The 27,799-nt window shown below is 41.9% G+C and overlaps 1 protein-coding gene across 1 annotated transcript in view; it reads right to left on the bottom strand.

Moving 5' to 3' along the window:
* Window positions 1-3,342, bottom strand: part of LOC139337748 (solute carrier family 23 member 2) — a 41,670-nt gene extending 38,328 nt beyond the window's left edge. Inside the window, exon 1 of the mRNA XM_070972491.1 lies at window positions 3,271-3,342. Within this exon, the coding sequence (XP_070828592.1) occupies window positions 3,271-3,342 (72 nt within the window). The remainder of the gene's footprint in view (window positions 1-3,270) is intronic.
* Between the last annotated feature and the right edge of the window lie 24,457 nt (window positions 3,343-27,799).

Here is a 27,799-nt window from a genome sequence, read left to right as displayed (position 1 = left end):
ACTGAACACATAACTGCCATTTCCTCGGTTTGATTGCAGCTTGGAACATTTGCTGCTCGTCATCAAAACTTTGCGAGCCAAATGTGGCTTAAAACAGAACCATCTTACTTTATTAACATTTAACCAAGGCTACAACCTTTCATTGACCTTAACCAAAGTGTTTTTATTGCCTAAACCACACATAGGACTTGCATTTTAGGAAACTAGAGGTGTGGAAATAATGTAGTTTTTGTTGCATGTTTATACCTAACTCAGGCTTCAAACCAACACTACAAACTTTCTATAACCTTAACCTTAAGTGCTGTGACTTCCTCAACATTACTCTTAAAAATATTAATATTTCTTTAGCGGCTGTAAGCAGATCAACATTTTGTAGTTGCACAATTTTGTTTTTGTTTTAGAGTCATGCAAAGAAGCGGTCAAATGTTCCAGTACCTGAAAATTACAAACACACAGACATATAACTGGAAGCAGATGGTACTAAAAGTGTGGATAATCATCACTAATGCTGGCCAGCGTGATTATGAGTGCACAGCATCATGTGCTGAAATGTGTGCCTTCCACACCGCAGCTGAGATGACATGGATGGATAAGTTGGCCGTGGGAAGACCAATCAGTTTGCTGGCTGCATGCGTGATCTTCAAGAGGCTCTTCAAGCCACAGACTGTAAAGCATACCAGAGAAAAACTACTGGTTTACTTTCCAGATGGCTGATTTTCTGTGTTGGCTGTGAACTTTTCTGTGCTGCTGCAGTTATTCAAACTGAGGTTATTGTTTAGTGTAATGCAAACCCTTAACCCCTGTGGTTTAGGATGTTCAATGGTCATCTGCATATCTGAAATAGATGTTTAAGGAAAAAGGGGGAACTGTGCTAAGCTACTTCCTGTGTTTAATCTAGAGGTCAAAAGGTTGTCCATGATCTTATTTTCATGCTGTTCAAAGTTAATCTTAACATGTACATTAGTTGATCACTGCTTAATGTGGTATTTTTCTTGAGTCAGGGAGTGTGGTGTTTGTCCAGAATTCCTCCTCAAGCAACAACTCATCACTCAACTTGCCAGCACAGCGTCTAGCCTGGCACTAGCCAGGCAGCTCAGAGGCTGATAAAGCTGATAGCAAGCACACCAGCATCGACTCACCATCTTCGACCATTTATTTTAGATTTGTTGTTGCTATGACTTCTTTTGTGCTGGACTCACCTTGATTGTCAAACCAGTCCCTCTGTATTCAATATCAAACCTGTATTTTGTTTATAAAAACATACCATCAACCTCTCGCCTCTTCTGCACTTTCTCCCGCATGCTAATCATCTTCATCCTCAGGAATTATGAACTGGATAATGACAGTTTTTGTCTTCAACAAGTCAAGAAAACTGAACTGTTTTAGAACAGGAACTACTCTCCACTGTAAGATATACTTTCTTGCCTTGTCTTGAATACTGCTGGGGGACATTTGTCTGTGCATACTGGTTCTTTTTTTGGACCTTTGCTGTTTGGTTTTGTATTCTTCCCTTGCATTAATTCATTTAGTTAGCAACCAAATACTGTAAAGCATCATTACTAGTTTTTATGTTAACCAGTTATGTCACATGTATCCACGCTCATTCACAATGAGTAAAACCCAGAATGACGCGAAGCTTATTATTATCACCAGCATTAAAAACAACCACCAGTGAGGCTTTCAGCGAGTCAGAGTCAGAGTTGCTGGACCAAGAAAGCGTTCCACTATCCCGAGAAAGCTACTGAAGTCCAACAACAACTAACAAGACATTCCTTTGTTTTTGGAGTTTAGCCTCTACCCTCTGATGATACCTGAAACCCTGAACGGACTTCCCTCAGACTGAATGGCAAGAAAAACACCAAAAACACATCCGCTTTCACCTTCCACAGCTTTGCACCAATGAGTTCTAAATAACCCTGACCCTGCAGAAAAGACCCCCTTTGCAACATATAAAAGTCAACCAACAGTCTCAAAATATCAGTTCAGGCATCTGTATGGGATATCTGCATCATCACATATGAGATCAGTTGTTATCAGACTATCATGTACAAACATCTAAGAAAATCTTGACTGCTGCACTTCTTTGTTCTCCCTCTTAAAATGTATATCTGCTCCCAAGTCATTATAGCTTGAATCAGTGTTCTACTATTAATAACCTAAAGAAGTGACTGCTGGAATTTCTCACATGCTATCTGTATTTGATGTTTTTAGCACTACCCACAACATTGCAGAACATCTTACTAAGGCACTCATTATGGTATTCAACTGTTAAAATGGAATCTTCCATAGGATAAAAATATCTGCCAGGGGGATGATGCATGTTCTGTTTGAATAATTATGTGAAGTGATGCCATCACCTTATCACCATTTTATTCTAACACACACACAGCCGTGACAATAAAAGACAAAGAGCTCATAATAAACCTAAATATTCTGCACATCTCTTTAGTCTTTGGTGCTTTTGTCCCAAAATAGCCTAACATAACCCAGCAGCAACAACAACAAAAAGGTTCTTGTGAAACATTTGTACATACACAAAGTCTAAAAATGAGTTATGAAAACGTAATCTGGATGCCAGAGTCAAGAAGCCTGATTTATTAAGAGTATAAATCCTCCCTCAGAGTCTTTGAATTTGTATGCTGGACATCCCTCACTGCGCCTTTGCATAGGAGTGTCAGGTAGTTTAAATACAAGGATAAGAATAATAAATGAGGCCCCATGCCTTGCTGACAGACTGACATGTTCACCCACCTGCAGTTGAAGCTGTGCTGTTTGTTTGCTCTTCCCATTTTTCTAAATTCTTCAGTTAATCAGGATGGGGAGAAAAAAGGGGGATACATCGACCCCGGCTCAGCTGTGTACACTTAGACCCTCCATGCAGTCCGTCAACCCACATGTCCTCACTTCAATATTCTGCATCTTGGTTGGTGTTTCATCAAAGTGCCTTTCCAGTTTCAGCTCGATGTTCTTTGATTTGGCTCGACTACAGACTGATACATGCTCACATTGGCCGTTTCACATTCCACAGTGGCTTACGTTCAGCTCTCGGTGCTGTAATGTAAGAACATAACACTGCATTTCCCTTTCTCTCAATCTGTAACGATCAGAAATATAATAATAACAACAACAAACAACTTTCATGTTCTAGTTATCCATATTACAAAGAAGTACTGTCTCACCTTCTCTCCCAGTGTTTGACACCCTGATTTTGCTGGTGTGACAAAGTCAAACTGAACAATTAAGAGAAGATGAAGATGATACTACTCTTACCCCGAATGCAGGATTGACCGTCCCCTCCTCCATGAGTCCCAGCTCTATTTTTGCCTCTGAAGAGAGATGCATTGCATGCACTGTTGATTCTGAGGATAAAAGTGGACTCCACTCAGATAAACAAATACACTGTGGGAGTAAAACTGTGACCGACCAAAACTGTGACCGACCACCTCACAGCCCAGAGAGCAGCTCACTTATTTTGAAATCTGGTCTCCAGCTCTGAAAAGTTTCTGGTCAGCTAAGGCAAGCGAGGGCTTTATTTCCTCTGACTTGCGGTCATGTGCCTGTTGTTGTGTGACGGTGGATCCTGTGAGAGGAGACAGGCACATTTGTCACACGAATCTTTCATTTGTTATACTGATTAAGATGTTCTTCTCTTATCAAAAGTTTAAGAGTGGGAACGGGTCGTGTTGTGCAGGACTGAACGGACCAAGTGTTTGATTGAACTCCTGATCTGGTCTGTTTGTTGAGGCACAGTAGTTCACCTGGACCTGGCTTTTATTTTTCTTCTTATACATTCTTATAATACATACTTTTATTTTGGCTTTTTAACAAAATGTTATTTAGTTGTCAAAAATATCGCGTTATTAATGCGTTAACGCAAATCAATTTTAACGGCGTCATTTTTTTTTTATCGCGCGATTAACGCTCTTTGTGACCGAGTGAACTTGTACTTTTTTTTATAAGCTGTGACCACCTACAACGTTACGTTACAAAAACTACAGGATCTGATTGTAAACCGGAAACTGACTGCTTGTATGTGTGATGCCCACTTACAGTAGTGTGTTTGCGTGGATGTAGTTAATTTTGTTTTATTGTGTATTTATTGTATATTTGGAGATTGGGTCTGCACTTTATTTTATTTGGAAAAAACTATACTAATTTTCAGGGGCGGACTGGGGAAAAAAAAAAAAAAAAATCAGCCCTGGCATTTTGGACCAGACTGGCCCACAAACATTTGATAACGCACACCTTTTCGGTCTTTTTGGTCTCTTGAATGCGTATACCAACTGTGCAACTCTTTAAAACCACGTACCTTAACCATGCAGACACATTAATACTTCTAATTTATTAACACTACAAAAAAGTATACTCCACCACTCCATCACAGTAATGGATCTGTAATGGAGCTTTTCCAGTGTCGCCGTCCAGCTCCCTCTGCAGCCCCCAGCGGATTCCCGAGCAGTGCGCCGCCCAGCAGACGCACAACGCCGCCTAAATGCCACGTCGGAACAGCTTCCCTGGTCCGGACACCGATCGCGCCACACCACACCGGCCGAATCGGAGCGGCTCGCCCCCAGCCGCCTAACGCACGTGCAACCGGCCCCTCTTTAAGGTGGGTACACCGGCTCCAAATCTCCTCCGGGCCTGGCTTGGTCTCTGCTCCGCGCTGCACCCCCGCTCACCTCCGTCTGCTGTCGTCCTCACCCGTGCCAGTCTCTGCCCTTCTGCATGCCCGTGCACGCTGCCCTTCGGTCCGCTCTCTCTCTTCTTCCCAGTGATCTTTGGTTGCTTTTTGTTGACCTACTTTCCACTTTCCCGCTGCAGCGCTGATTTACAGCAGGTGCGTTAGCCTGAACATAATTAACTCAAAAAAAAAAAAAGAAAGAAAGAAAGAAAAGGTTTGACACAACAAAAGCACAGCAACCAAGCCACATGCAATTAAATTAGTCAAATAATCCAACAAAATAAAACCTTAAGTATTCAACCAAGGCATGCAATAAAAAGTGTAATGTAGAGTAAATCAAAATAAGAGGCCATATTCCCACAATTCAATAAATTGTGAACCTACCCAGTCCAAAAGGATGAATGTAGCTGAACTGAATGAAAGAGAGAGAGAGATTTAATTATTGGTCAATCTTCAAGATAAAAATAGCAGTGTAGAAACTGAAAACTTAAGAGGGGTGACACATGAATGAGGGAGAGGGCTACATACACAATGTCTTTAAAAAAACCTTGCGTATACAGGCATTACAAACTAACTAGAATACAAACTAACCTGGCCATAGAACATTAGCCAAAAATATGTTATTGACGTTTTATCATTGTCAGATTTACCAAGGGGCTGGCTGGCTTGCTTTACTCCAGTGGCGGATCTAGGATTTTTCTAAGTAAGGGACCATCAAGGGGCCACATTTCTCACAGAGGGGCCAAGTATTTGTCCAAAATGCATGCAGTCACATTTATGATAAAGCACACTCAGTCACACCTTTTTCAAATATTTTAATTAAAAAAGTGTAGACAGTAAAACTCATTTTCAATTACACATTTGAGGATGCGAGCAACTTCAAAGGAAATAAAATAGTATTCAAAAACATGTTTCACAATTTAGTATTCAAAAACATGCACTTTTTTTTATCTTACATTGGACAAGTATAACCTGTTCTTACTTTTTTTTAATCAGAGAAATAATCAACACTGTCAGTTTGAGAACATCTCTCACACACAGTAACATGTGAACGACTTAAGGCAGAGGCAAGATCCAGACAATACTGCTCTAAACTGACTATACAAGTAACTACTGTACATTTGGCTCATCTCAAAAGAGCATAATTCTGCGGTTTTTGTGATGGGAACTAAAACGTCTCATAAATTCAGTCACATCTAAAGACTTTGCCTGTCAGAACTCAATGCTCAGGACCCTAAGGTGATTCAAACGACTATCTGCCATTGTTGTTCTATATAGTGACTCCAAACAAAAAGCGGAGTCACTGAGAGGCTAAGTGAGGGAGCATGGCACTGCTGACTTGCTACACAAACGACAGAGCCATTTCCACATTTTCCAAGAGTGTTTGTATTTATTTCTAACGCCGAACAAACAGTCAAAGCAAGGCAAAGCAAGGTCAGGTGTTCAATACTTAGTTGCCAGTTGGATTAAGCGGTCAACAAAAAATACGCTCTCCCTACTCACCCCCTCTCCATGCCGCCACCGCGGTGAACAGGTGAATATATGCCCAGTCATTGAATAACTTTATCACTGCTCCTTAACCACCCCCCCCCCCCCCCCCCCCCGTGACATGCGTGAAAGGTTTCAAACTGACATCTGATGCCAACACAAACATAAAACATCAACATCTCAGCATATAGCACCTACAACCCAGCCCCTAATTATTATCACTGTAATAATTACATTATAACAAACAAACAAGAAACATTAAATCACGAAATCCACAATTGTACTTGTTTATAGTCCTTTTGTATAGTTCATCATCTTCTACCTGAAACACAAGTCAAGTCTAGTCGAGTCCAGAAGTTCACAGTTTCATGGAGTAATCTTGACTAAAGTCAGTCTAATTGTCCCAGCAAAATTGTCCGCTCAGAACTGAGGGGTCAGACTTCCGCTTCCTGCAGAAGACAGACTTTGGTTATGGGCCTTTCCAAGGAGCTAGTCTTGATCTTGATTAGCAACCATTGCGCAAATCCTCTTCTGTCTGGGAAAGTTTGGATGACTCTTCCCATGAGTTTCGCGGTGCTGTCTCATCCACAATAAGCACGATATCCCCTACCACAAAGTTGCGCTTGATACCGGTCCACTTCTGACGTTCCTGCCATTGTGGTAAATATTCCTTGGTCCATTGCTTCCAGAACAAATTGGACCTATACTGGACTTGCTTCCAGCGTCGACGAGCGTAGATGTCATTTCTTTGAAATTCCCCTGGTGGTAGGGAAGGGGAGGTTTTCAACAGCAAGAGATGATTTGAAGAAGAAAGAATAAGAAGTGTACTTTTATTTATCACACATGTTAGTTGCACACACTACATGCACACGCGCCATGCTTCCGTGAAATTTGACCCATCCTCAGTCTGTCGATCCTCCACGGCAGACCAGGAGCGGTGGGCTGCCAGCTGCCAGCCGCCAGCGAATGCTGGTGCCCGCACCCGGGGACCCATCCTCCTTCGTCACCGTTGGTCAGGTGGTGATCTTCTTGCATGTTTTTAGTGGGGGTTATTTAAGGAGGAAACCCTTAAGGAGAACATGCAAACTCCACACAGAAAGGCCCCCTTTTTCCTCGAAAAGCAGGCACCAAGGGCATGGTGGAGGACATGCCACCAGCGCCCACAGCAGGATTTCGAACCTTCTAGCTGTGAGGCGAAAGTGTTACCACTTGTTCCACCGTGCTACCCTATTAGGTGTTCAATAGGGTCCAAATCATTAGGGTCGGTTGAGGCCTTGGTGATTGGACGACCACTAATGATGGCTTCTAACTCACAGAGGACAGTATGCAGTCCCTCCTCATCAAGATTTTTCACTTTAAAAATGGCATTCCGCACAGATCTGATCAACCTTTTCCAGGCCCCACCATGGTGCGATCCAGCTGCAGGGTTGAAAACCCACTTTATTTCCTTCTGAAGAAGAACGTCATTTATCTGAGCTTGATTCCAACCTCTGATGGCCTCTCTCAGCTCACATTCTCCTCCAATAAAGTTTGTTCCATTATCCAAGCGTATTTCCCGGACTTGGCCACGCCTTGCCATGAATCGTCATAGTGCATTGATGAAAGAATCTGTATCCAGAGAAGGAGCCACTTCGATATGGATAGCTCGTATTGCCAAACAGGTAAATATGACTCCAGCTCTTGACCTCAAAAGGTCCAAAGTAGTCCACTACCGACTCTGGTGACTGGAGCTTCATCTGGACAGACCCTGTCCACAGGGAGATCTGCCATTAGCTGGCACCCTGGAGCGGCTTGCAGCCTATGGCAGACAACACACTTTGACAAAATTCTCCTTATGGCTGTGCCAACCCCTGGAATCCAGTACCTTTGACGCAATTTGGACAACATGTAATTGTGTCCTCCATGATCAACTTGTTGATGTATGTGCATTAGTAGAATGTCTGAGATGTGCAGCTCTTTGGTCAGGATAGCAGGGTGTTTCGCATCTCCAGGTAGAGCCGCCCTACTTAATCATCCACCAACCCTCAGGATGCCATCCTCCAGCACAGGAGAGAGCTTGAAGATGCAACTATTCTTTTTCACACTTCTGCCACTCTGTAGACTGGAGAGTCCATCAGGAAACCTCTTCTTCTTGGAAAATCTGATGACTTTCTTTTCAACATCCAGCAATTGTGAGCAAACCTCTCAATGTCAGGTCTTTGACCACTCCATTTTCCTGCTCTGAGGAAGATCTTTGTTGTTACCGTGAGTCAGACTGGGTCGAGGCTGTGTCAGACCATTTCCTCCTCTAACTGAGACACCGCAGCAAGTTCTTTAGCCTGATGACCCAAGCCACAGCCCTTCTCAAACGGGTCCAAGAGAAAAAATGATGGATCAGCTGAGTGGTTGCATCCACATCTGCTGAGGTCTGCACCGCATTCACTGCAACCTTGACTTCTGGATCATTTGGCAGAAGTTCGCCCAAACAATCCGGACTCACAGGCCAGTCCTGTTCAGGTTGCAAAAGACATGCCGGTCCTGACAACCAGGTCTCACTCCTCAGAAACACGTCAGCCTTCAGCCCTCTGATTGCTTAGGGTGTTTACATACCTCCACTGAGATGGCTGCGATACTTTGAGTATTTCTAAGACCCTGTTGGCAACAAAGGTACGGAACCTTGAAGTCTCGTTTCTAATGTACTTTAGTACAGAAGTGCTGCCTGTCCAAAACATTGAATCTGTTAATGACATGTGCAACTCCTTTTTCCAAAAGATGTCCAAGCGACTTGCCATGGTAGCAGCTGTAAGCTCCATGCGAGGTATTGAGACCAACTTCAAAGGAAACACCCTGGATTTTCCCATGACAAAGCTGCTGTGCAACTGTGAGTGTGCACTCTGCAGGTATGTCACTGCACCATAACTATTTTAACTTGCGTCTGTTAAGTGATGCAACTGCGCTGCAGTGACCTCTCCGAAATCTGGGGGCATTAGACACCGAGCAACCTGGAAGTGCTCTAGCTGATGGAGCTCCTTTAACCAGTCTGTCCATTCCTGTGCAGCTGATGGTGGTATAGGATCATTCCAACTGAGTTGCTGCCTGCACAACTGCTGCAAGATGATCTTAGCAGAGAGGACGATGGGACTCAGGATTCCTAGGGGATCGTATATTGAACTGATGACAGAGAGGATCCTCCTCGTCAAAGGCCTGTCCTGTACCACGATCTTAAACTTGAAGGCATCAGACTGAATGCACCATTGTACCTCAAGCACTCTCTCCACAGGTAGTAGGTTGTGGTCCAGATCCAAATCCTTTATGCCCCTTGCTCTTTGGTCATCTGGAATAGCTGCTATCACTGCACGCCTGTTGCTCATCCATTTTGTCAGCTTAAAGCCTCCTTTGGCACAGACCAGTGTAGTGTGTACTACCTTAATTTGATGTTGCATTCGTTGATAAAATGACGGGGCACCACGTTCCTCAGCTAAGAAGGACTGCAGAAATTAACTGCTATAACGCTGATAAAATACTAACGAATGGACTAACAGTAAACCAGTTTGATAATCTGAAGCGCAAACTCTGGATACAGGGATCGTATATATTCAGTTCAAAAGGACACCGTCTAACCAGGACTTAAATCAAAATATAATTTATTAAGCAGAATTATGGATAATAGGTGATATATTATGAATAATACAACAGAAAATATGAGGTGATGTGACAGAACACAAAAGAAACTTATGGCAACACAATGGTAAAACAAGTTTGGCATAGTGAGAAGCAGTTGTAAAGGGAATAATGGGGACGCGAACGTAAAGTTAAGGGATTAAACGAGCAGTCGAGAGAATTTGGATAAATTAGCAGTATCTTAACCTCACGGACCAACTCTTATTCAAACCCGCTTAGCATGCCTACTTGACTGAGGTCGTCCCGGTGTGTTCTGCTCCGAACTAACTCGAAGATGCCCAGATGGTCGTCCGTGGCTAGATCTGCTCAGTGGTCCGGTGAAGGCCAAACGCACCAAGGTGGCGAGCTGATGCTGAACGGGGCATCTCTGGAACTGGTTCTGAGGTGTCGGTTACAGATGAGGGACTGCTCCGGATGGTTGTTAACCGGACCAAGGATCAATGGCTGGCTGCAGGGTTTGGTTCGGTTGAGTCTGTGACGGATTATTTTAGACTGATAGTACAAATTAAGAGACTCTTCGATGGCCGGTCGAAGAAGGCTACAAAATTAGTATTACTTGCCTAAATTTACTGATGTTAAAAACAAAACGTTTGGCTAAATAGAAAGTTAACTTTAAAGCTTACGGCAAATTATAAGAATACGTCTTCTGAAGATAATTTACGCCACTCGGAATGGCTTTGAGTAGCTCGAAGACGAAAAACTTAAAGAGCAAAACGACTGTGCAAAACTTAAGACAAAGAGTAAGAAAAAGAACTCAGCTGAGAGTAACTAGACGTAGAAAGAAGAAAACTAAAAGAAAAACTAACTAACTAACTAACTGAGTAACGCGCACTACACGCAGTTTTTAAAGGTCGCTCCAGGGCGTGTCGAAAGGGCAGGCCATCGAATCACGTGAGACGGTTTGTGATGCGCCATGTAATCTCGCCTCATGGAGCTGAACTAATCAATGATTCGTACGAGGGGCTCATCTGCTTCTCACTATGGTCAATCACATATAATTTCAATGACAAATTTTCAATGACATTTCAACATTGTTCACAGCATGCATTAGACACTTTCTATAGTTGGTGTTGTGGCTCTGTTTTCTGTTATGTCTTTTGGTTTTGCTCACATTGACACTCTCTCTCTCTCTCCGGTAGTGCGAGTGACGGGGGGGCGGAGCGATCTCCAGGAGCGCTGATTCTCCTGGCACTCCTGCAGCTTGTTTCTGCCTAATCATCTGGCTTCATAAACCACCCTCTCACAAGTCCCCAGTGCCAGATTATTCTCTATGCTTCCCGCACTTCCACGCAGCTAGAGATCATCCGCCTCTCGTCACGAGCAAACCACAGTGTGTTTTTTCTCTCAAGTCATTAGTTTATTCTGGTTGTCCTTTGTTGCACTTTGTCCTGGCTTTTTTCCCTACCAAGGTGATTTTCTGTTTGGAGTTTTTAGTTGGTACTTTGTTATGAGTATTTCTGTTGCTACTTTGTTTTTTGATAGTCGTTCTTATGAACTGATTTTCTGTTGTCACTTTGTTAATAAATTATTTTTGTTGAACTCTGCTCCTGGGTCCGGGTTTCCATTGTCTGGCCGTAACAGTTGGTTTACAACATTAAATGATAATCATGGTACAGTTTCATCCCAACATGTATAATGATTCAATGTATAACTAATACAAAAATAAAGATACAGGAATAAGGAAGGCAGACTATATTTGCCAAAAATGATTATCACGATTACGGTTACTTATCGATAAATGTGCCAAGTCAAGCATATTCAATCTGACGGTTAGGAATCTCTGGATGGCAGTATGGTTTTGTGGTGACAATTCAGACAAACTTTTATAAAACAGTTAAAATCACAACTTTGTCATACTTCAGTTTAGAGATACTGGGAAAACACCAATATTATGCGTACAACGAGTCCTGTAGGGTGAAAACATCGAAAGTTAAGTTTAACATAGAAGTTTGGTTATCCTGGAGTATTGAGAAAAAGCACACAAGCATATACCACAGTTGCTTCAAGAATGTCCAATTTACAACCCATCAGCATTATCTGGTTTTTGGTGGTTCCTCTGGAGCCTGGCATTTGTCTCTCCAGACAGTTTTATTGTCTTTATCTCTCTTGGGGCTATCAGGAGAGAATTAGCATTGCCATGAGAAACATAGTGAGGAGAAGGTGAGGAGAAGGCCACCTTTGATGTTGAGCTGTATGTGTCCCTGGCTTCCCTGAAAAGAAAACATGGAGGAGATGTCTCTTGTCCAGACATCTTGTCTCTGAAATTAACACCTTCCCTGTAAACAGTTCAAATGGTCAATAGCTCTTGTAAGTTGGGATGCTTTACAACTCCATTTCTCCTGAAGGAATGCAGAGAGGGTAAAAGAAGGTCAGTTAGAGGCCAGTTCTGCTACACCAGGTCTTGGTAAAGCACCACTGCTTCTTCCTCACTGGCTGTCGATACCAGACAGTCGTCCACGTAGAAGCAGTGCAGAAGCTTCTCAGTGGTCTCCAGACAGACCTGTTCTTCATTGTCCTCAGCACAACTTGTTGAGGAAGTTGCACCAAAAGGATGTACCAACATTCTGAAGTCCACCAAGTCTTGGGTGAAATTACCGTCGGGACACCAGAGAAACCTCAGCAGGTCAGCATCTTCCCTTGGTACCCTTACCTGGTGAAACATAGACTCTATGTCTGCCATGATCACCACCGGTTCCTTCCTGAATCTAGCCAGGACGCCAATCAGTGAGCTAGTGAGATCCGGTCCTTGTAGCGGTTCAGCATTGAGAGATGCTGACTGGAAAGTGGCTGCACAGTCAAAAACCACATGGATTTTTCCTTTCTGAGGGTGGTAAACACCATGGTGTGGGATATACCACAGTCTTCCATCACTACGTGCCAGCTCACCTGAAGGTACTTGCTCTGCATATCCCTTGGCCAGGGACGGACGGACCATCTGGCATATCGGGCATTTGCCCGGTGGGCTGATGTGCTATTTGGGCCAACAGTCGGCCACTTTTTTTTTTTCTTTAAATTTTGTTCTGACCGGCCCATACAGACAGTCCCAAATAGCACGTCGGCCCACCGGGCAAATGCCCGGTATGCCAGATGGTTAGTCCGTCCCTGCTTATTTTTGTGAAAAAGTAACCTTATTTTGAGCCAGAGCCAGTAGCTTGCAGTGGCGGCTTTATGACAGTAGGTGGCAGTGCGAGTGGCAGTGCAAGACCGTTGCTCTGCTGGTTTCTCCTCATAACGACGGAGGATTCAGTAGAGTCGAGACACATCTCCCTGCCTGACCATTATTCCCTGTATTACAGGTTAGTACTGTGTCTAAAACCCCACACAAAGTGCTGTTGCTTGTTGAAAAAAATGCAGATGTATGATGATGGGTTCAAACAGAAGAGTTAAATGACCGGTTAATTTCATTTTGGTGAAGAAGCTGTTTGCCACTGTAGCGGCGGTGCACTTGCTCATTCATTTTGTTAGCTTTTGTTAGCCACAGGTCTCCATTTTGTATGCTACTTTTATATACTGAACTGGCTCCTTGTACATTGTTAGAGGTACATATTATTTTTAAATGTACAGAACCTTGATTTTAAGAGTGAATGTTAATATGTTTAACCACAGTTGGTTTAAGTGTACCTTTGGACACCATTAGTGATTGTTATCTGTTAAATTATGTAAGTGTATTCTATTCTTAATACTGTAGAGCTAAAGTCCAGGAGATGCTTGATGGTGTCTGTGTTAGTGCATTTGGGATGCAGAGGTGGCCAAACTTGTTTGGATAAATGTATGTATAGATATGTTGTTTTGAGAGTTTGAGATTTATTTTGTGATAACATGGAAACATGTCTGAAGAGACGGAATTTGTGCAGCAGTAGTGAATACTGGGTAAAGGACTAATGCAAACAGTTTAAGGTGAATGTGAATTGTAAATTACAGCTACGTCTCCTGCCATGGTCCTGCCTGACATCCACTGCAACTGCTACTACTGTTATTACATCCACTGTCACTGTTACTGTCTGTCTGTCTGTCTGTCTGTCTGTCTGTCGGTCTGTCTCTCTCTCTCTGAATTTCTGTCTGTCTCTCTCTGTCTGTCTCACTCTCTCTCTTGCTCTCCCTCTCTGACCCAACCGGTCGAGGCAGATGGCCGCCCACGCAGAGCCTGGTTCTGCCTGAGGTTTCTGCCTGTTAAAAGGAAGTTTTTCCTTGCCACTGTCGCCAAGTGCTTGCTCACGAGGGAATTGTTGGGTCTCTGTAGATAAAAGAACAACAACTTTTGTTGTGATTTGGCACTATACAAATAAAATTGAATTGAATTTAATTAAATAAAGATAACGACGGAGGATTCAGTAGACTCGAGACACGTCTCCCTACCTGACCATTATTGCTGTTAACGGGTGCCGCAGCCCGGTACATGTAACATCCCAGATAGCAAAATACAGTGATTCAATGTTGAATTTTGGTGAAATTGGTTATTTTTGGTTGAAGTTGAAAAATCTATGTTTATTCAATATTGAATTAGAGCTACCATTTCAACATTTGAAAAAATGTTGTTGAAGCATTGTATAGATGCTGGGTTTTCAGTGTTGAAATGTCAACATTAAATAGACATGGTTTCAATGTATGGCATGCTGTGGCTGTGCACCTGTGCCCCCGCCCACGAGACTTGCTTTCTCCTGAGACCAAACCAGTTCAAACCAGTCAACAGTTGGCAGCGGTTGGCAGCTTTTAGCGGCTTTTATTATCTTCGAGTGACAAAAGAAGACAAACTGGTAAGTACTAATGAGAACACAATGTATTTTCACCAGCATGTCAACTTTGTGAATTATTACCGTGAGGTTGTAGCTTATTAGCGTCGTTAGCATTAGCTAGCGCTAGCATTCTAGATAACGCTAGCTAACGCTAGTGTGTCCGTGTGCAGAGGCTACGCTGAGGGTTCAGGGTTTCCCCCAGTGTATTATAAGCCTGGCGGGCCACCAGGCTTTACTTGCCCCCTGCCAGGCTAATGCTACGTTCCCACCAAACGCGATGAAAGTTATTTAATCGCGCTCCAAATGAAATCGCGTCACGCCAGACGCTCCAGTTTTGATGCTGGTACAAAAACCCCTTGTGGCGTCATCGCGTCACGCGACAAGCCCGCCCAACAACAACATTTCTTCCGCCATTTCATTCTCTCGTCGACCACGTCCGTACGTCAGCACGTCGATGACGATCTCAACGCTGATAGGCTGTCGCGGCGCGTCTTCACGCGAATCCGCCGCAAAAGTTCAATTATTTCAACTCGAGCGATGAAGCGATAACGCGATGGGGCGACGCGATGAGAGCGATTTTCGCGGCCAACGCGTCCATCGCGTCCATCGCGCCACGCATCGCGTCCATCGCGTCGCCCGGCAAAATGACGCTTCAAATCGCGTATGCTTCATGCAATTTGCCTTGCATGAAGCATATTTAAAACCTACAGATGAAGGCTGAAAAGTGCTGTAATGGTCCTTTAATTAATAACATTGTTGCAATGTAGAATCAATGTAATTTCAATGCATTTATAAATGAATCAATATTGATTCTATGTTCAGATTAATTGACAATTCTACATTGTTTCAATGTTGAAAATGATGTAGTTGAATAAATATTGAATCAATGTTTAGACTTTCAATGTTGATCATAACGAGCGCTTTCAATGTTACTTTCAATGTCTGACATCAATGTTGATTCAATTTTAAGCCATGACCATATCTCAATGTTGATTCAATGGATTTTTGCTTTCTGGGATATGTTCAAAGGAAACTTAAGAAAGGAAAGTTTAAGCCATGCTTTAACTGCACTATAGGCTGAGTCCTAGTTTACAGTGATGTGCACTTTATAACTTTATTTTGTATCACCCTGTTTTGATCCCTTAGAAAGGGTTGATGATACCAGGTATTTATTTTTTTTGTCATCTGTTTATTGACAGTGTTAAATTGTGTGAGATTTTGCTTCAAATGTGAATGACTGCTCAAAGTGAGAACGTTAGTGTGAAATAACACTGCACACTGTTTTCAATAAAAAACATTTGCACAAAGCAAGCCTATCCACTTTTCCATGTTGATAAGAGTATTAAAATGATAATTAATGGGACATTTAGAATAGATAAAAATGTGCGATTAATTTAACTATGACATTTATGCGATTAATCGCGATTAAATATTTTAATTGATTGACAGCACTAATGTTTATGTATGGTTATTTTAGCTTTTCTTAATGTTCTTATATATTTTTATCTTATATGTTCTTAGAATTTTATCCCATATATATATCCAATGTTTCCTCAGGGGCCCTCTGCGATGGGGGCTGTTATCAGCTGGGGCTGGGATTGTCTTTTCTCGCAGAGCACACTGGCAGGGGTGGGTGGGGGCTCCCTGGCTCTGTGGCGGTGCTTCGCTGGAGTGCCAGGGGTCCTCTGCCTGCCTGTAGTTTGGAGGTGATGTTATCAGCGTTAGGCATGATGTCATGGCTAGTAGTTTATGTCCTGACGGATCATTACACTTCCAGCCTCTTGGGTATTTCATATTGTGCACCTCTGTTATGACTTTAAAACTTTCCTTTTTAAACTTTTTCTCATCCACAATCCTTTACTCTATCTCACCTTAGCACAAACTGTTAACTGTTATTTATTCACAGTTCTTTTTTATGTGTTTTTGGTAGTGCTGTCAATTGATTAAAATACTTAATCGCGATTAATCTCATGAATGTCATAGTTAACTCGCAATTAATTTGTGATTAATCGCATTTTTATCTATTCTAAATGTCCCATTAATTATCATTTTAATACTCTTATCAACATGGAAAAGTGGATAGGCTTGCTTTGTGCAAATGTTTTTTATTGAAAACAACAACATGTAGTTTTTATTTCACACTAACATTCTCACTTTGAATGAATCAAATCTCACACAATTTAACACTGTCAATAAACAGATGACAAAAAAAAAATACTTGGTTACAAAAAAGCCCCTTCAACAACCCTTTCTAAGGGATCAAAACAGGGTGATACAAGATAAAGTTACAAAGTGCACATCATTGTAAACTAGGACTCAGGCTATAGTGCAGTTAAAGCATGGCTTAAACTTTCCTTTCTTAAGTTTCCTTTCAACATATTCCCCTTGCTTTGGAATTTCCCCTTGCGGGACAAATAAAGGCATATTGAACATACTAGCAGTCAGACGATACTGCGCTTCTGTTTATTCACCAGAGGCTTATCAACCCAGCCTCTTATTTCTCTCCAGAAAGAATGAACACTACTTGGCTATGGCTGCAGTAAGCTTGTTCTTAGTTGCGGTATCCATATGCCTCTGTCGAAAGCCATCCATTGTCGCCTGATTTTGACAAGGAGGCGGCGGAGAATTCGCATTCGCCGTGTGTTTGGCCATCAAGTGGTATTTCAGGCTGGATGAGCTACGGTGATAACTCAGTTCACACCAACAATACACACAGATAACTTTGATTTTGTTTTTAGTTGCAGTATCCATTTGCCTCTCGAAACTTTGGTCTTGTCAGTCGACCCATCTGGCAACTTTTTGAAACAAAACTTTCCATTCAGAATCTTGTTCGCATCCATTTCAGCGTTTCTCGCTTGACATCCACACAAACCGGTAGCCTACACTTTTACAGCTAGCGAGCAGGCAAAACCAAACATGTGCATGGGGCGTGTTTTGTTTCCGGTTTACAATCGGATCCTGTAGTTTTTGTAATGTTACTGGCAGTGGCCACAGTTTATAAAAAACTACAAGTTCACTCGGTCACAAAGAATGTTAACCTCGCGATAAAAAAAATGACGCCTTTAGAATTGATTTGCGTTAACGCGTTAATAACGTGATATTTTTGACAGCACTAGCTTTTGGCTTGACACACAGTCTGTCTTCAAATTGTTGTTTGGTCTTTTCCACATTTCCATTTATCTACTAGAAATTATTTCCTTGCTCTGCAACAGCAATCTCTCAAGTGTAATAGAATGTACGACATTAGTAGTTTTTCCTCACGAGAATATTGGTAATAGTACAGGCAGTAGTATTTTTATGGCATTAAGTATTTCTATTATGTGTACATGATGTACATGCACATAGTTGTTTCTCTATTCTGTATCCTGCATACTTTTTTAATCTTTATTTATAAAATACATAAATACTGCTTAAAATGCTTACAATTTGTATGAAAATTTGCATGAAATGTGCAATAAAAATATTTTATTTAAATACTTAAAAGTGCAGACTTGATGACAACAAAGTGAGAAACATGGGACTCATTCGTTGATAACTTATCAATAGTTTACGAACATAACTGCAGACACGATGCCATGTGAAAAGGTGGCAAACATTGGAATCACAGACATAATTTCGAGGTCATTAATGCTGACACTGGTCAATATAGCTTGAGAAAATGATTTATTAACCATTGATTACATTTATTATGGCTTCTAACCCCATTTTAAATGATACCAGGATATCAGGAATGAAACCAGAGTTTTACTGTATTTTACAGTATGTAACAATGATTAACAAATGATTAGCAATATATTATTAGCAGCAGGAGCAGTACTGTCATGTGGTTGGGCCTTTGCAGTTGTTCCTTTATAACTATTTAAAGTTGACATTTTAAAGTCAACAATGTTAAGAAATGTAGATGCTTCAGTGATTTGAGGATTATATTTCCTCTGCAAAGTAAAACTCATTTTATTTAAACTGAAATCAAACTTTCAGCGCTACTTCCAGGGATCGTACTCAAGAGTAATCGCCCATTATCCAAAAAGGACAAAAGCTGCAGCCTCAGTACTGACCTGATGCTCAATATGTATTTTTCTGTTGTGACTAAACTGTTTGACAAAATCAATAAAAAGTCATCACAAGTCCATCTTTTCCTGTCACATTACATCCACTTAATTAACCTCTAAGTCAGTCTTTTCAGTCTACTTCTCCACAACTGAAACCTCATCTGACCTAGACCCACTGATCCTTCCTGTTGCCATTACCACACATGTTCAGGAGTTGACACGCTGGGTATGTGAAAACAAACATGAAAACTATATTGAACATCACTTTCCCACATGCCAAATATTGTTTGCTCAGGGAAAGAGAAATCAATTCAGTCCTATGTCACGGTAAATTTGGGTGGCTTGTCATGAGAGCAGCAGTCATTGAGAACAGGATCGTCTGGTCGAGGGCATCTCGGAACTCGTGCTTTTCTAAGCTTGTTAGTTGGAAAGTGTAAATTTGATGCAGGGAATCATAAGCTCACATGTCACAGAAGTGAGGAATTTGAGGAGAATTTGCTCAGACTGAATTACACGGGAGAAAGAAACGACTCGAATAGTTGCTAAGTTTAAGTTTAATTAAAGCTGCAGTAGGTAAGATCGAGAAGAGAGCAGACATAGCCTAAAAATTTTAACCAACACAAGTTCCACATCCCTCCCCCTCTGTCTCCACTGCACTCATGCCCTGCCTCCAAGCCCCCCCTCCATGCGGCGTCTGCGCGGCTGCCATGACAACCAGTAATGTTAGGCTTAGCATCGGAAACAAACTAACTCTGCCCAGCCACTACATCACAGTTGCTAACATACCGTACATGCCGCGGAGTGTTACTGTAACAATCACCATATTAGTTTTATGGTTATTTGTTGTCTTAGCCGTATATGCTGTTGTTGGCAGCGGTGGTATGGGTAGTTTCTCCTTTGTGGGTGGCTGTTGCTCCAGCCGCCATAGCTTTCACTGGCCTCCTGACGCCGCTAAGCCTGACAGCGGTAGCATGAGCGGAGGGAGGGGGCGGTTCGCAGCTTGTGTCACTAGTGATTGACAGATGTCAGACACTCCCTCAGACACTCCTCTGGCTCTGATTGTTTTTTTTTTGTTTTGGGCATAGTGGATTCTTGCAAATCGCAGTAGGAGCAGTAGGTGGGACCAATGGAGCCTTTTTTTTCACAGGTTACATGTTTCATGTAACTGCTGTCTGGGCATAGGGACAGTTTTAGCAAATATGACAAAAAAAATTACTTACAAGTTACCTACTGCAGCTTTAAGGTTCTGAATTATTGTCTTCTTATTAAGTCTTAAGTCTTTTCTTTTTCTTCGCAGTATCAGCATGCCTACCGTATCACTCAAGATCCCAAGATGTCTGACTGTTGGTTTTGTTACGACTCATTCAGTCTGACATAGTCTTGCCATTTTCTGTAAGCCGATGATTTGTTTTTCCACCACCGAATTTGTTCTGCGACGTCATTTTTTCAGCCAATACTGATATTTTGTTTGTGAATGGTCAGCATTTGTCATGCATGTGTAACTGGGTGGTAAATTTAGTTAGTCCTACCTACACTCAGGTTTTAAATAGTACTCACAATTGTTAAAATGTTTATACATGTACTCTTTGTTGTTTTCTTGTGGTGCACAGTTTGTAAATGTTGTTTAAAAATGCAATTAAGATGAAAGATAAATTGTAAGCAAGTTCTGACAATTTTCTGTGCGGTTCCATGTTTTGGCCACGAGGTGGAAGTAATGAGTTGCCGTATTGTCACTTTGCCAAGTGCATTATGGTCTAATGCTTACTGTTTGTATGTGAACAACCCAGAGATTAGTGGTAACAGTGGTGCTGAGACATCGTGGTAGAATTAAGTAGGTATAAACAGATATATCTTGTGAAAATCATTGTAAATACAGTCTTAAAGATGTTATTTGTTAATAGTTTAACAGGATGGTGTGATTTACGCATGACTGGAGCGGATGTTGAATGATATCGAGCGGCAGCCGTGACGACTGTGTTCCGAGCCGCATGGTAAAGTTAGCATGCAGAAAGCTATACTGTGATGGTTATTTGTTACCTGAAAACTGTTTTATATTAATTTTAATTCTGTCTGAAGGTACACGACAGTGTTGGGTTCAGTCTCCAGGTGTGTGGTGAAACGTTTTGAAATGTAAGTTAACAGGTTACATTTGCAGAGCAATTAAGTGGGTTTATGATTTTGAAACACACATTTTGACAGGAATGTTTTCTGTTGTTTTTTTGTTTTTTTCCCCTGTCAATAGTCTCAGCCCACTGCCGTATTTTCTCCCTCTGCTTCATTCTTCTTTTATTTTATTTGCCACTTCCTCTGTTGAATAACACTTGTTAAGCTGGTTAAATCACCACTTGGTAGCTTATACACAGTGTTAACAAACTCCTGACGTATTGTGTCCTGTGTGGCATCTAATTCCACGGCCTACACATACAATCCCCTCTGGCATCTTTGATGAGCAGTTTCCAGCTACTTTTCTAATCTGGTCAATCTCCCTCCTCACTTCATTAATATTAATGAACAAGTTAGTTGGTCTATTGACTTGTGTAAAGCAGCCCTTGATGTTTCTGCACACTTCCAGGGTTACTTCAGCTGTTAGTACAACCCACTGGATCAACAGTGACATCAGACAACAAAGAAGAGCTATAACAAGGAAGAACTTAAATGGAGAAAATCTAAAACCTGAAGCTCATCACCTCCAAATTGGTTATTGCTTAAACCGAGTCAAACTATAGAAGATGAGAAAGTGTCCCTCTTTTCTGCCTTAATTTCTGCTAGTTAACACAACCCAAGGTTTCTTGTTAGCACGATTAGCCAGTTTGTAAATTCCCCTCCTCCTTCTGCTGACTGTGAACATTCCCTCATTTCTTTTCCAAGGTCCAATTTTCCACTGTCTGTCTTACCATCCATACCATTCAGCCATCCTACTTTACTGTCTGAATTTGCTCCTGTTTTCCTCCACCATCAATCAGAGCATTTCTCTTGATAGGTTGTATAACTGTGTTAGCATTTGTGGTACAGCTCGACAATGGCTTCATTCCAATTTGAAAAATGGGTATTTTAATGTCTGTATCCACTCTCATGTATCATCCTCAGCTCCCCTACTCTGTGGTGCAGGGCCGTGCAGAGACCTTTGGAGGGGCAGGTGCTCAAAGTTAAAAGGGGGCACATGGAGCACGAATTTGAAACACCATACAGAAACATACCTTGCAATTTAACCGGTTGAATGGTAGCAACCCATATTCATAAAGAATGTAACATGGAATCACAACATACCATATCATTGTCCACACCTCATATATCTGTTAGAGGCCAGTGCAAAGCAAAATTAGTCTGTTTTACCTGATGGGGGACATTAAACAGCTTCCTTTTCAAAAATTGTACTGTATAGCCACAAATTTAATCCCTTCATAATCTGCCCTTTGTTATTCCTAGTGCTAAATTAATAAAGTAAAAAATAATTAAATGATATAGAAATTATGTATTTAAATATTTTTGTGCAACTTTGACAGCAAGGTTCTAAAAGTTAAATAATTTGTATGCATATTATATTTCATTTGTGTGTAAATGTTATAACCAAACAAGTACTGATATGTTTAAATGAGAGGTTGAGAAAATCAAAATTCAAATTCTTCTATTATTGTTGTATTTATACTGTAATAGTCCAAAATTATGTGAATATGCATATTGCAAAGTTTTAGTAAAATAACATAGTCTATGCCTCATTGCCTCTCGAAACATAGGAAAAAACTGCTTGACAGTAAAATAACACATGATATCTCTCTAATGCACTTTGCCCATGACAAGAGAAACATACAGAAACTGTCGTGGAATGTGAAGGCCAAATATACAAACCACAATCAGGCCCAAAACACTCAAAAATAGCCGTCCAATTGTTTTCAAAGAAATCCTTCTTTTTTAACGAAATGCCCAATAAAGATAACAATTGTAAAAATCCAATAAAGATAAAGGTTGTCGAATAAAAATAGAGGATGTCCAATAAAAATGAAAAAGAGTCAGAAGTCTGATAAGAGTCCAATAAGAATAAAACTCTGCAGGAGTCAGAAGTCCATCCATCCATCCATTATCTATACCGCCTATCCCTTTCGGGGTTGCGGGGGGCTGGAGCCTATCCCAGCTACAATGAGCGAGAGGCGGGGTACACCCTGAACTGGTCGCCAGCCGATTGCAGGGCCACATTCAAGGACAAACAAACATTCACACTCACACTCACGCCTACGGACAATTAACCTAATGAGCATGTTTTTGGTCTGTGGGAGGAAGCCGGAGTACCCGGAGAGAACCCACGCATGCACGGGAAGAACATGCAAACTTCACACAGAAAGGCCCCGCCTGACCCGGGGATCGAACCAGCAACCTTCTTGCTGTGAGGCACGCGCACTACCTGCTGTGCCACCGTGCAGCCCAGTCAGAAGTCAGAGGAGCAAAAATACTTTATTGTGCACAATAAAGGGGAACACGCTCAGAAACACAAAAAGTGCAATCCTGATGAGCTCCGAAGTACAATGGTCAGTGCTCTATTTTTATACACTTCAGCTAGGTGTTTACCACGCCTTGTGGGCATCTTTTGTTCTTTTGTTTTTTGTGAGTTGCTTCTCTTACACTGTAAGGTCATCTCAGGGCAACTGCCCTGTCCTTAAAATCCCATATCTTCCCAGATTTGCATTGTTACATCAAAGGTGCATCCCAAGGAGGTAGTCAATTTATTTTTCCCTCTATTCTTCCCAAATTACATCATTATCTTTTGGTTTTTTGTTTTATACTTAAGGTAAAAAATTTACAACTTTATTTCAGGCACAGAGTGTATAACAGAAAGCATAAAAACAATACTTTGGTCAAGTGCACATAAAGTGATTATGAGAACTTTCAATCCATCAGTGATTATAGTAAACACATAATTATAAAGAATATATGCTTTAAGGTTACTTCAGGACAGTGAGGTTATGTTAGGTCACACACAGTAGCAGCTGCCAGAACACCTGCACACCCCACGAAGGGGGGTTTCAGAATCTCAGGAGTAGTAGCTGCCCAAACACCTACAAGGTCAAGAAGGGGGATTTCAAAATCTCAGGAATAGCAGTTGCCCAAACACCTGCAAGGCCACGAAGGGGCAGGGGCGGAGCTACGGGTGGGCATGGGCGGGCGTACACCCGCCCAGATTGACAGCTTGCCCGCCCAGTCAGAAATTCAAATAAAAAAAATTTAAATAAAACGATTTTCACAGTTATGTTCCATATTATTAAAAACTCACTTGTTTGGGTCTCTGGTGCTGCCACACACACACAAAGTGTGAAACAAGACCGTCCGCGCTTTTTTGAGTGAGATACGGATCTCTGTCAGCACCCTGCCTACAGCTTCCACACAAGCCGTTTGAATTCGGCGCTCGGTGTCTCTCCACCCAGCGCCACCTTCCCACAGATCCGCTGTTAGGTTATCGAATGCACTGTGTTATGAATCATGTCCAGGCGTTGTTCTGTTATTGGCTGTAAAGAGGAGCACAAATCGCTCCATCGGCTCCCAGCCGACAGAAGGCATGGAGGTACATGCCATGAACTCTTTTTTTTTTTTTCATTAATAGTAAAGGTGCATAACCTGCATTCACATGTGTTTCCTCCACTCCAGCCATCCATCCATCAAGACGACAAGAAGAATTCTCTTCCTTCCTTCAAACTCCATTTAAACTGCATGTTTAACAGTCCGGTTCAATAATAATAATAACAATAATGATAATAATAATAATCGGGGATTAAGCCCCAAACCCCCTATTAGATAGGTGCTGAACACTTTCTAGCGTAACACAGTAGTGATGTGTCGGTCGTGTGTCGGTTTGAAGTAAACAATTGGAGCCAGAGAGCGATCCGCTTTGGGCTTTTTTTTTGTTTTGTTTTTGTATTTTTCTCGACTTTTTTTCCGTTCAAGCCGCACGTGATTGGTCAAATACTTGATGTGTGGTGGCTTCAGTGTGTGTGTGCGAGCGCGCGCGCGCACACACACCTTATCAATTTTGGCGAAGTGGTGATCAGGCCCGCCCAGACTTAATCCACGCCCGCCCATCGGTCACGTTCTGCATCCGCCACTGCGAAGGGGGGTTTCAAGATGAGGGGGTTTCGAGGAAGGGGGGTTTCAAAATCTCGGGCAACGAACACTGTCCTCAAATCTCAGACCATGAGCATTCTCCTTCCGTCATATCCATGATCATTCCCCCTTCCGTCTCAGTGTATCACAGATTCATGCTCAGTATATCGGCTGTGGCCAGGTGTCATTCTGAGGGCAGTGCATCACAATAACACACTTCATCAGAGCTACTATAATATAAGGCTAACAAATCTATCTTCTTCAGTCATTTGCTACCATTGATTATAACACTATATTCTATTTCTCCAGTGAATACATGACATCATCACATATCTGTTAGAAAAATTTACACTATAAAACATCCATCCATCCATTTTCTATGTCGCTTATCCCTTTTGGGGTCGCGGGGGGGCCGGAGCCTATCTCGGCTGTCAACGGGCGGGAGGCGGGGTACACCCTGGACCGGTCGCCAGCCAATCGCAGGGCACATACACAACCATTCACACTCACACGTAGGGGCAATTTAGAGTCACCAATCAACCTAATGAGTTTTTGGTCTGTGGGAGGAAGCCGGAGTGCCCGGAGAGAACCCACGCATGCACGGGAAGAACATGCAAACTTCACACAGAAAGGCCCGATCCGAGAATCGAACCTGCGACCTTCTTGCTGTGAGGCACGCGCACTACCTGCTGCGCCACTGTGAAGCGCCATACAGAAACAAACAAACAAAAAAGCCTCTCACACGCTGTGTGTGCTTAACTTGCGGCTATAACTTGTGTGTATGCAGAGTTGGATGACACAGAGGATGCTCATTGCTCACTTCACTTCGTCAGTCATCTTGCAAGAATACACCGTGCACAAGCGAATATGCTGCAACACCTTTTCAGCGGACCAGTTGTTTACTGTCTCGGGTCTTCTTCGGTTTCACGAGACTTGCAGTGGCCGTCTCCAGCAGCTTAGCGATTTGCAGCAGGGCACGTCTGGGCACATCAGGGCAGCGACGGCAAAGTGAGGGCACGTTGTGGATCATGTGACCGACCAAGGTAGATCAAAATTATTATTATTATGTTTTATTTATTATTATTTTGGGCCACACAGACGGACGTTCACACGCACACACACACACACACACTTACACATACAACCAAAAAAATACCCCCCCCCCCCCGCACATGCCTACTGTGGTGTCCCACGGGCGTCGGTCCTCTTTTGATTGGACATACATCCTCTGGATCATTTGTGCTTCTGCTTACAGGTTTATGAAATATCACTATTATGCTGATGATACACTAATCTATTTCTCTGTTGAGCCCAATATCCTGAACCAATTGTCCTCCCATGATTGCTTAGCTGCCACCAAAGAATGGAATGACAAAATCAGAAATTCTTTTAATTGGACTTTTTAATTGGACTCTTCCTCTCCAGAAGTAATTGCCTACGCTTATCTCAGTCAAGCTGCTCTAAACCGGTCTTTACGGTCAGTTCAGATTGCAACTGCTAGACTATTAACTAGATTAAGATGACGGGCATGCATTATCTCTGTTCTTGGTTCCCACTATTGGCTTACTGTAGAGCTCAGAATAAACTGCAAGTTCCTACGGATTACTTATAAGGCTCTGAATGACCTTCCCCCAAGTTACATTTCTGATCTCCTCATCCTGTATTCCACTTCTCAACCACTTTGATCCTCTAATCTCTGCCTTTTATCCAGAGGTGATCAAAGGGTGTTTTGGCCCTAAATCTCTGGAATCATCTTTTCCCATCGATCAGATTTGCTGAACTTTTTTTTTTTTTTTGGCAAATGTTCATTCATTTTCCAGGAAGCACTTTGTATCTGAGTTTTAAAAATTGTTATGTGAATAAAGTTTTATTTATTTGCTTGGCAAGAAGTAACAGTGCAGCTCCTTTGAACCGATTAAGAAACTAAGCAACTTCGTCCAGTTTGGTGCACCACTGAGACTTGTGTATGTTGAGTGTTACTGCACGATGTGGAGCTGAATCAAAGGTGAAATTCTGCCTGGTATGAGGATCGGTGTGCCTCAAAGCCATCCAATGTTCTTCCACCTTTTGATTTTCTTATTTATGACTTTCTTCATGCACTTAAGTCATCACCACAATGAAGCCCCCTGATCACGGTATGTATTTCCTCAGGTCTTGGAGACCTTAAATTGTGATTTATGCTTTTTTTTTCTCCACATGTGCAATCGGCCATTTACTATAACTTCAATTTAATTGCAAGATGTTAACTTAACCTTTTTAGCATGCAGGAACGTTAGCATAGCCTGCTAGCATAGCCCGCTAGCATACACTGCTAGCTGATGCTATGATAGCTCGCTAGCTCATGAAACTAGATACACACTTAAACCACGTAACTATATATTTCATACAATATTCTAACTATGAGGAAACCTCACAACTTAGGTAAACTAAGTAAACCTGTATAATGTTTCACTTACACTTTCCTGCGGAAAGTGTAAGTGAAACACTTACACTTTCCGCATTACCACTGCCGGACGCCATGTTCATGGTCAACGACGGCCTGTCCTTGGCTGTGGCAGGCATTTATAGTGCTGTGCGGACGCGTTCATATGATTGGCTGAAAAGTACATCCCACCCCCATGTGGGGCACGTTCTTGTGATTGGCTGAAAAGAGGGCGACATCTGATTGGCTACAGATACTTCCCTGTTAAAAAAAAATGCATTTGTGGATCGAGAGACGGCAGGGGAGTCTCAAAAACATTCACACACAAATGCAGCAAAGTTCACAAATGGAGAGCAGTTCGCAAATGCAGATTCGACAGTTCGTGAATAAATGTCGCAATATACATATATGATTTAGATGAAAATTGCAAATGTTTTTAGATAAAGATATTTGTGGATTTCCGTGATATATATTTAAAACAAGTTATATTTGTGTGTGCATCAAAAATACATTTGTGAACTTTATTAATTTATATGTGGATTATTTTTACATTTATATAGAATGAGAAATATTTGTGTGTGCATTGAAAAATATTTGTGTGTTGAGAGACATTTATATATAAATCCCAATATACATTTGTGAATCCTTCTGCGTGCATTTATTAATTATGAGACTGATC

The sequence above is a fragment of the Chaetodon trifascialis genome, chromosome 10 (genome assembly GCF_039877785.1).
Source record: "Chaetodon trifascialis isolate fChaTrf1 chromosome 10, fChaTrf1.hap1, whole genome shotgun sequence".
In the NCBI taxonomy this organism is placed as follows: Eukaryota; Metazoa; Chordata; class Actinopteri; order Chaetodontiformes; family Chaetodontidae; genus Chaetodon; species Chaetodon trifascialis.
Note: the sequence above shows the minus strand (reverse complement) of the source record. Positions and strands in the feature narration are given on the sequence as shown.